Here is a 10,894-nt window from a genome sequence, read left to right on the forward strand (position 1 = left end):
AACTGGATTCTCTCTCTATATGCATAACAAATAGAAGTCAAATTCAATAACAGTATATTGAGAAATTGTTAAATTAATATGCAAAATTTTTGGAAAAATGTTTCATTCCAAGCTGTAGTAGAAAATCAAAAGACAATTCTAGTATTAGAATTGTAGGCACACGATTTGCGTTAAACCGCAGTTGAGCTGGGTTCGCACGTAAATGGGCCCATACAATATCATTTGTAGAGAGTGGGATCGAAAGGCTAAGTCATGTTTTCCCGGCTGTGGTTTAGTTAAGATATTTATGTGTGGTTCTAGTATGTAGGCCTCTGAAGCCCTTTCTCCTTTCCGTGGGACTGGACCAGCCCTCCCTTTAGGTTACATATTTTTTCTTTTATACTCGCATGCATTCAATTTCCTTCGTCCACGTGTAGGGTCGACCCTTTCAAGACTGATACTTGTCCCATCAGTTTTAAACCCGAGTTGTTGGGGAGTGGTTGAGTAGGCTAAAGAAACACGACTCTCTGAGAGGCAAAGCTCTGTCTAGGGCAGGTAGTATGGGCAGCCTTTTCTAGATATTTTAGATTTCTTCCAAGATTATCCCTATGCCACTTTTGCCCCTTTCCTTAGTGTAGTTCTGGGCCAGCCGAGGGCTGTACCCTCCTCGGCGGCTTCTCTGGCCCATTGATGCTTTGCGTTATTGGGCTTAGACTACTATCTTCTTCGGCTCGGGCCTTAAGTCTTCCTGTGAACAGGTGGACCTGGCCCATCTGTTGTCGGGCCCCACAATAGCCCCTCAAAACCATGCTGTCCGACCCCTTGGTTGGATAGGAAGGTTTTGATAATACCGAGCATTTATAGCGGCTCATTAAATTCGGCCCTTGATCAACGTCGGCGACTTTTCACCTCCCCAAGGAATGCGCCGGTCTACGAGATTTTTCCCTCGATTTGCGCGGGATGCGTTTATACCGTTTGGTTATTCGTAGTGTGCCTTTAATATCTTCCTTTCACGAGGCCTCCCAAATATTACGGTTACTGATAACGTGGGGGAATGAAATGAATGCGCATTTATTCACAGATTTCCTTAAGGATCAGAATGTGTTACGTGCCCCTGTTTTACTCCCTTATATAAAGAGAGAGATCCAGAGGTGATTCTTTCATATCTGAATCCCCTAGGCCCTTCTTATAGTTCACTTCTTCCATCCGGTTATTCCTAATCCAATAATACATCTACCATAGTAGTCGGCCATGAATGAATCCCTCCTTTTCCAGAAACGCCATGCCCTAGCAAAACTTGAAATGGCTCGGTCAGGGCAAGGATGGCGGAGACTCAAGATTTGTCTCCCCATTCTTTTAGCCAAAATCCGAAGCAGGGACCCGTCATACCCCATTTCTGGTGTGACTGAGTCGAAAACCTCCCTTGTCATCTCCATCTGCTCTCTCATGAGCATACCTAATATGGCTCCCCTTTTCCCTCTTTTGCTCCTTTTATTTTCTTTTCATTGCTTCCCTCTTCTTCTCCTCCTTCCCGCTCATGTCTTCCATCTTCTTTTTCCCTTGCATTCTTCAGTGACAAGAGCTTGCTGAAGTGCTTCCATGTCTTCTAATTCTTCTTCCTTCTCCTTCATTATTTTTGTATAAGGATCTTCCCCTGACAGGAACAATACTGAGGCATAGATTTCAGAGAGACTTTGAAGGCAAGTTCAGAAGACGCCTGATGGTTTACTTACTTGTATTATGGATGTTGTTACTGCTTTAGCAGTTCATTTTTTGTACAGGCTTGTTTAAGCCCTTCCTTGTACGTTGTAACAATTTTTCATATTAATAAAAGTTAGTGTTACTTTATTTCGTATGTCTTGTTTATATATTCTAACAAATGTGAAAGCGCTGCTCGGCATAATAGGATAGCACTTGAATCAATAACAACTAAGGCCAAAGTAACAGTTGATAAAAAGATGCCACGATAACTTTAACAAAATTATTATTCAACATAACAATCCGACCAGTGAGGAATGAGACTTACCTTAAAATTAACCGTGATGGGTGTTAAATGCTCGATAAAGCGTAGAAAGTAGTTATCCGAGGACATGTTACCCACCAGATGAATGGCCTCCTTAAGTTGTCGATCATTAGGTTGTTCTGCCATCCCCATGATATGCGAGTCTTAGCCTTCTCCAGTATTTAAGCCGAGCAACTTCTTCATTCGGGCAGTTGATTTCCCAGAAAGCCTGGGTCCGAGGACTTTGCAAAACCTAGGTTTTGCTCAGGACTTATGCGTTTTATCTTATGTACATGACCTTTCCCTTAGGCTTGAGTCCAAGACTTGTGTCTTTATCGGTACTTGATTGCCCTTTTAGCTTGAGTCCGAGGATCATGCAAGCCTTAGGTTCTGTCCGAGACCAATGTCCGCATCAGTGCTTGGTTTCACCTTTTAGCTTGAGTCCGAGGATCATGCAAGCCTTAGGTTCTGTCCAAGACTTTGAGTTCAGATTTTCCCTTTCTTTGAGCATTTCCCGAGGTGCTAAACAGGGGTTGTCCTCGGCCATGGCCACCGCTTGGCGTCGGCCACAGTACCTGGGCCCTTGCACAAAGCGGGTCCGGGGTCACGAACCCACCTAGCCCATGAATTAAGAGATATTTCTGCAACTTCTGGCCACGTGGTATTCTCTGATGTCATGGTGACCAGTGTGCGCCTTTACGAGGCTCTTTAATCCTGTGGTTGCAGTTGATGTTGAAAGTTGAGCCAGGACTGTTTTGTCTGTAGCATTTCTTGGGACGCCACGTGAGTTGACTGCCATCACCTTGTCTTTTCCAATAAATGGGAAGGAGAGAAAGTTGCTTTATATACGCACAAATCCTTCAGATTTTCTCCCACATCACAGCTTCCATATCCGGAGCTCTCCCTTCTTGGCATAACATGTTGAAAGTGAGGGTTGGGAAGAAAGAACTGTCTCCGCCGCAGAAGCGCCGTGTCTTCATGAGGCTTATAACAGTAAGGTATGGGCACAGGAAGCACAAGTTCAGGAGAGTAATCCATCTCCACCGAGGGATAACGGCGTCTCTCCCTCTTTTAGCCAAAATCCGAAGCAGGCTCTGTTCATATCGGCACTTTGGTATGGCAGAAGAAAGATTTTCCACCATCAGCACCTCTGCTTTGCGGCAGGCGTATATTTAGAGAAAGCCCCACCACCTTCAACTCCCTGCACCTTTTCTTCAACGGTGTCAGGTTCAAGTTGGGTCTCTTTGGCTGCCTGAGTTATGGGCATGTAAGGGTGCGGGGGAAGAATAAAGTCTCGGAGCTGTAGCCAACCTTTCCTCCGACATACCTCCTCGGCTTTCTCCAGCTTTCTTGTATTTTCTTTTCTTGCTTATGTAGTAAGCTTTGACGTAGGCTGATTCCAGCTTTTCATTTGTACACTGTACTATTTCTTCATCGTAATAAAAATGGAAATTGATTTACATGTTTTAAGCGTTGATCTAATGGGCAACACAACTTTGTGAACGAATGTGCTCTGTGTGTGTGTTGCTTTGAGAATATTTGTGATAAAACTACTTTGAAGCATGATCTAATCAAATCTCATCTGTCGGCACTATTAGGCATTATGCCGATAATTTGTAATAAATCAAACTTAAGAAACTAACCGAGATATCAGTTGGACATTCTGTGATAAGCGCGTGAATGTCGTCCAAGGCTGATGATTTATAAATAATCCATCCGAGCAGTCGACTGGGAGTTAGGGAGCTCCGATGGCGCTCTTGTGTACTTGGTTTCCCCATAGGTTTGGGTCCGAGGACCATGCAAGGCCTTGGTTCTGTCCAAAACTCGTATGCTTCTTTTTAAGTAGTTGGTTTCCCCAGAGGCTTGGGTCCGTGGACCATGCAAGGCCTTGGTTCTGTCCAAAACTTGTATGCTTCTTTTTAAGTAGTTGGTTTCCCCAGAGGCTTGGGTCCGAGGACCATGCAAGGCCTTGGTTCTGTCCAAAACTTGTATGCTTCTTTTTAAGTAGTTGGTTTCCCCAGAGGCTTGGGTCCGAGGACCATGCAAGGCCTTGGTTCTGTCCAAAACTTGTATGCTTCTTTTTAAGTAGTTGGTTTCCCCAGAGGCTTGGGTCCGAGGACCATGCAAGGCCTTGGTTCTGTCCAAAACTTGTATGCTTCTTTTTAAGTAGTTGGTTTCCCCAGAGGCTTGGGTCCGAGGACCATGCAAGGCCTTGGTTCTGTCCAAAACTTGTATGCTTCTTTTTAAGTAGTTGGTTTCCCCAGAGGCTTGGGTCCGAGGACCATGCAAGGCCTTGGTTCTGTCCAAAACTTGTATGCTTCTTTTTAAGTAGTTGGTTTCCCCAGAGGCTTGGGTCCGAGGACCATGCAAGGCCTTGGTTCTGTCCAAAACTTGTATGCTTCTTTTTAAGTAGTTGGTTTCCCCAGAGGCTTGGGTCCGAGGACCATACAAGGCCTTGGTTCTGTCCAAAACTTGTATGCTTCTTTACTTGCTTATTATTCCGAAGGTTTTGCTCCTCGAATAAGGTGGAGGAAGCCGGCCTGATGTTTGAAGCCCCTAGGCTTGCCCATGTCATTGACACTGTGGTACATAGCCCCTAGTGGGAGCCTATGTCGGAATAGCAACCATGTGTCGCCGGCGGTACATGCGTCCTCATAGTCCCTTGTTCGATAGAAACTCAACCTCGCCACCGCTCGAGCTAACACGCAAGCCTCCCCACAGACGGCGCCAATTGTAGGCACACGATTTGCGTTAAACCGCAGTTGAGCTGGGTTCGCACGTAAATGGGCCCATACAATATCATTTGTAGAGAGTGGGATCGAAAGGCTAAGTCATGTTTTCCCGGCTGTGGTTTAGTTAAGATATTTATGTGTGGTTCTAGTATGTAGGCCTCTGAAGCCCTTTCTCCTTTCCGTGGGACTGGACCAGCCCTCCCTTTAGGTTACATATTTTTTCTTTTATACTCGCATGCATTCAATTTCCTTCGTCCACGTGTAGGGTCGACCCTTTCAAGACTGATACTTGTCCCATCAGTTTTAAACCCGAGTTGTTGGGGAGTGGTTGAGTAGGCTAAAGAAACACGACTCTCTGAGAGGCAAAGCTCTGTCTAGGGCAGGTAGTATGGGCAGCCTTTTCTAGATATTTTAGATTTCTTCCAAGATTATCCCTATGCCACTTTTGCCCCTTTCCTTAGTGTAGTTCTGGGCCAGCCGAGGGCTGTACCCTCCTCGGCGGCTTCTCTGGCCCATTGATGCTTTGCGTTATTGGGCTTGGACTACTATCTTCTTCGGCTCGGGCCTTAAGTCTTCCTGTGAACAGGTGGACCTGGCCCATCTGTTGTCGGGCCCCACAAGAATTATACTAAATTTAAACTATTTTTTAGAGAATTTGGCAAGTGTAAAAAGTATATAAGGATGTATCAAAGTCACAGTATAATAGATAGATAATCAATTTAAAATACAGAATACATAAACTAATTATATAAGTATGTTCTTCTAAAAAAACATTTTATATAAGTATGTTCCATTTGTGTTTTATCTCGATTAGAGAATTTGGTTAATCTTCTGTAAAACTCTTGTTCATTGACCTTTTCTTGTAATATTTTACAATGCTGCCTAGGGTAGTTGCTAGATTTCTTATTGGACATTTTTTTTATGCTACTCATTAAATATTTAAAGTGACCACCAGTGTTGGTTCTCAAAAAAAAGTGGCCATCAGTGCTAAGTGGAAAAAATAAATAAATAAAAATAAATAAAACTAAAAAAATAAAAGAAAAGAATAAAACAGCAATGGCCATTAGATTATATTATTGGCATATATATTGTTAAGTATCAGTGAAAATACACACCACCGAAAAAAAAAAGTGTTGAACTCTGAATTTGACCAAAATCTAGGGATTAAAAGTGAGAAACTTCAAAAAAATACATGAATTTATAATATATCCAAATTACTTTGTATGTTTCTGTAACTACTTTTGTGTAAAAAAAACCCATTTAAAAAGCAGTTAATAGTAAGGTGCCAATCCACTAGGCAAACTCATTGCACTCTAATCTATAATAAGGCAATTTACTTCAGATGAACTAAAGTTTGGTGCAATATAAAAATCAAGTAATTAATGTTCATATTGGCGTCGAATCAAATGTGGTTCGGTCAAACACTATTATTTTTCATACAAAAAAAAAAAAAAAAAAAAGGAAAAAATAATACTTGTGATCATTTGGTGCAGTATTCAAAAAGAAAATGTGCCTTGATATCAACCATACATAATCTAATCTTTTTTATTTATTTTTTAGGTTGTGGAAGACTTATTAACATTTAAAGAGTAAAATTTAAAATTAAATCTTAAACATACCTTCCCGTTGAAAAGTACAAGAGAATCAACAACAGAAAAGAAGCCCTTTAACTTGAATAAATTCCTTAATTTCAGAGAATGTAGATTTGCAAACATAATGCTGTCGTCACTATTGACCTCAATTTCTTCTTCTCTTTCTATTGCAACTATTGCACTCATTATCTTGCAATCTCCTATATTCATTTCCTTGAGCTGTGTAAAGCATCCAACCATAGATGAGGAGAAGAGAAATTCCAACTTACAACACTGGCTCACTTTTACCACTCTCAAGTTACAAAAGGACTGCTTGGGAAGTCGCGTGTAGCATATCCGTTCCAAATTGTTCACATTCCATAGGTTAATTGACTCCAAACTAGGAAAGATAGAATCAAGAACCCCCATAGACTTGATAATATACTGAATCTCGTCATTGTCTTGGACTCTGAAATGCTTCAAACCTCGAAAACCTTCCAAATCTAATTCGTAAAGAATATTTTTGACATCCTTCATTTCACCCAAAATGAGAGTTTCACTTTTCCTCAATAATACTTTATACCCACAGTCTGATTGAAAGCTTATTTTGAGCTTTAAAATTCTTGAAGTTTCCGAAGTTTCACCCCAGGACCAAGCACTGCCTATGGCTATTCTATAGATTTCCAACCTTTCAAAAATCATGGCTTTTGGAAGAATCTTTGCATTCTTAATACATATATGTAACTTGGTCAAGTGAGACAAATGGTCCAACTCTGAGACCATTGCATTAATTTTTTCTGTGCTTTGTATTTCCACCTCCCATTCAACATCATCTGGCAAATATAATTCTTCTAACCTCTTCAGATTAGATAACACATTGGGTGGAAGAAATTTAAGTTTGGAACATTCTCTCAAATCTAGTAACTGAAGGTGAGTCAGCTGCCCTATCTCTTTTGGTAACCGTTCAGTATTGGACAATGAAAGGCTAAGAGCTTTCAAATTCTTCAGTTCTCCAATTATGATTGCATTCCGTACCTCACCGTCTAGACACAATGTTTGGAGGTTTTCAAGGGACGAAAGTGATGAAGGAAGTACTCCAGACCAGCTTCTAGATAACTTCAACACTTTGAGATCCTTTAACCCTTCAAAAAATGAATCTGGAAGACGGAAACCAAATTTTTGCCTGAACAACAAAAGTAGCTCAAGCTTTGAACATTCAAACTGAATAGGATGGTCTAAATCATCATTAATGTAAGGCAACGAAACTACAGTTGAATTTTTCGATTTTGATAGTTCTTGCAACTCAAAAGAACTTCTTATAGTAAACATATGCCTTTCTTCAGCTGCAATATCAATGGCAACATCACGAATTATGTCATGCATTTTCACTGTACCATTGGCATCTCCATCCAACAACAAGCTACAATCTTTGAGTTCCTTAACGAATGTGCGCACCCTACATCTAACTTGTTCTATTTTACCAAGGTTACCAAACAAGTTCCAACCCACACAGAATCTTATCAAGTCTTCTACTTTTATGTCGTAATCCTCTCCATGTAGACTACAAAGCAACCATAATGATTTTGCTTCATTACTTTTCAAAAACTCGTAACTCCACTTTATACTCCTGTACACCTTTTCATCCATACCATCGATCTTTTTTGGGTTAGAAATTTTGAATCGGTCAAGTGCATCCTTCCAAACAGATATATCTTCCTCATTTTTCAAAGCATTTGCGACTGTAGTAATGGCAACTGGTAATCCAGAACATTCTTCAACAATTTGAAGCATAGTATGTTGAATTTCAGGGATTCTAGCTGAATCGCCAATTATCTTCTCAAACAAGTTTCTCGCTTCTTTTTTTGATAAAATTTTAACTGGGAACTGCTTTTGGGTATCCGTATCATTACGTACTAGTACTTTATAAAATCTGGACGTTAACAATAATTTGCACCCGTTCTGATTATCTTCAAAAGTATATCCAACATCTTCCAACTTTAGGGGCGTCCAAATGTCATCCATAACTAAAAGGATTTTCCCTTGTTGCAATCGCTTGCGAAGTAGATCTGGTCTTCCAAACTCATCCTCCTTATCAAGTTCTAGACCTAATTGCTTCGCTATTTTAGTTTGAATATCCATCAGGTCTGGTTCTTTGGATACAACTACAAAAACGTAATTGTTGAACAAATTGTCTTTCTGAGCTTGATTTACAACTTCTTTGACTAGCATGGTTTTCCCAGCACCTCCCATACCGTGAACCCCAATCCTATTGATATTAGGATCTTTTAATGCCTCTAGAACTCCAGTTATTGTAGGCATTCTTGATTCAAAGTCCTCATACCCTTTATTTAATTTCACAGTCCCTAACAATTGTGGAGGCTCACGATAGCCAACGCTATCGAACTTGCCCTTATCCTTGTTTTCCTCGACTTCCAATCCCATCTTGTATGATCTCCTGCCCACTTGATAACGGGATTTCAAATTAGGACACCACCCATTGCAGCACGTCATATTTGCTTGTCCATTATCTTCAATGGTTTTGTATGCCTTTTTAATAACCCCTTCAGAATCGGTCAGCCATGTCACAACATCAGGTCCAAGTGTCATTACATTATTTAAAGCGTCGTCAACATCACGTTGCACTCCATCTCTGGCCATTCCCAGATCCTTAACTTGGGTATTGAGCTTATCAACGTAACTTCTGTAGTTAATCAGATAACCCAACTGACGTTGAAGTACTTCAAATACGCAATCGAAAATTTTCTCACCGATTTTGTCTAGATAATTCATTCTCACAACTGGCGGTTGTCTAGGGAAGGCAAAGAAAAACCCAATAAGAAAATAATGATAACAAAAATAGTGCTATAAAATTGAAGGATATAAGAAATCAATAACGTACCTCTCTTCGGGTTTTCTACTACTGTCTTCACGTCACGTGGATGGTGGACCGTGATGCAATATGAGAAACCTGTAAAGGGAAAATTTTTAAATTTAAAAAAAATATATAATAAAAAAAACAAAACAAAACAAAAACTAATTTTATTTCAATCTATGATTCGTGTTTTATTTTATTTTATTTTAGCAATTCTTTTAGAATTTATGGAATGTGGAAGGTTATGGTAAACTACAAAACAATGGATTATTGATTATATGGTGGAAAAATATATCTATCGAGTGGCGAACCTTTTCATGTGAGAATTTGTTATTGCCACGCTACCTACTTTTACATGTGAATTGTTCCTTTTATGGACATATTCAAAGTTGTCAAAATGATTATCATACTCATAGGTTTATTTCAACCCGAGATTTTGCTTGTCCCACGTTTGAGCCTCGCTCAAGCGAGATTGTCAAACTCTGCTTTCTTGTTCCTATTTGAACCAGGAATTCTACTAGGTCTTTTGCCCTACTTTTACACCTATGGAAATCATGGTTTGCTCAATTTTTGTTCCAAGGAAAAGGCTACCACACCTTATGCTATTGTGTGATACGTTACACATTTTTTCCTTGTGCTCAAAAACTAAAAAAAAAAAAAATTCTTTTTCTAATCATCTTATTAAACCAAAGAAACTTTTGTTAGGTTCATATTTATTGAGGGAAATAATGAATAAATTTTTTAGTCTTATTGTGTCTATGATGTGTATTTTAAAGTCCAAGATGAAGACCCAACATCAGTTAAAGAAATGAATGTTTCTAGAATCTCGACACCAAAGTCGACACTCCATCAATTGATTGAGACAAGCTCGATAGAAGTCGATTGATTGAGAATCTAGAAATCAATTTTTGTTGTGATGCATTTTATTTTAGGTTAATTATAAAAGTGCCTTTTTGTAACCCTAATTTGAGAGACTATATAAGGGCTCATTATGCATGCATTTTCATAAGATTGTAGAGCAAATACCATAATGTTTTAGAGAGAAAACCCTAACCTCTACCTATCTAACCTGTGAGTTCAAAAGTAAATAGAGAAGAGTAAACATTCGGTCAGGCTGTGGCATAAAACCAGTGTTTTACGCCAGCCAATAGGAGGCTGCCACGTCATCACAATCTCTTTTGTCTTCTCTGTCTTGTCTTCTCCGTCTCACAGGTCTCTCTCTTCTCTCTCTTCCTGCAACCACCCAAAAAAAAAACCCAGCAACCACACGGTCCCCACCACCGATACACACACCACCACCTCTAACACCCACCCACCACCCCACCACCAAACGCACCCCCTAGCAACCACCAAAAAAAAAAAAAACCAGCAACCCCAGTCCTCACCACCGATACACACACCACCACTACCACCTCTAACACCCACCTACCACCACAAACACACCCCCCGGCAACCATCCAAAAAAAAAAAAAAAAACCTAGCAACCCCAATCCCCACCACCAGCTCTAACACACAAAAACCCACGGCATACTCAGCCACCGATCAACACAAAGCAAGGTTAGACCTCCACTACGCTGATTTACCCCGCCCTCCACCACGCCGACCCACACCCTCCTCTACGTCGATCTAGAAACACAGGCCTCCACCACGCCGATCCACAAACCCAGACTTCCACCACGCTGATCCACAAACCCACGCCCTCCACCTCACCCCCACAACACGCCACCACCACGGCAAC

The 10,894-nt window shown here is 40.6% G+C and overlaps 1 protein-coding gene across 2 annotated transcripts in view; it reads right to left on the reverse strand.

Moving 5' to 3' along the window:
* LOC126717618 (uncharacterized) overlaps nt 1–9,254 on the reverse strand; it is a 139,883-nt gene extending 130,629 nt beyond the window's left edge. For both annotated transcript variants that reach the window (XM_050419450.1, XM_050419451.1), the window contains exons 1-2: nt 9,184–9,254; nt 6,333–9,093 (exon numbers count right to left, since the gene is read on the reverse strand). In XM_050419450.1, the coding sequence (XP_050275407.1) occupies nt 6,333–9,074 (2,742 nt within the window). In that variant the 5' untranslated portion in view covers nt 9,075–9,093; nt 9,184–9,254. The remainder of the gene's footprint in view (nt 1–6,332; nt 9,094–9,183) is intronic.
* Nucleotides 9,255–10,894: the final 1,640 nt, after the last annotated feature.

Source organism: Quercus robur, chromosome 3 (genome assembly GCF_932294415.1).
Source record: "Quercus robur chromosome 3, dhQueRobu3.1, whole genome shotgun sequence".
NCBI classification, from domain to species: domain Eukaryota; kingdom Viridiplantae; phylum Streptophyta; class Magnoliopsida; order Fagales; family Fagaceae; genus Quercus; species Quercus robur.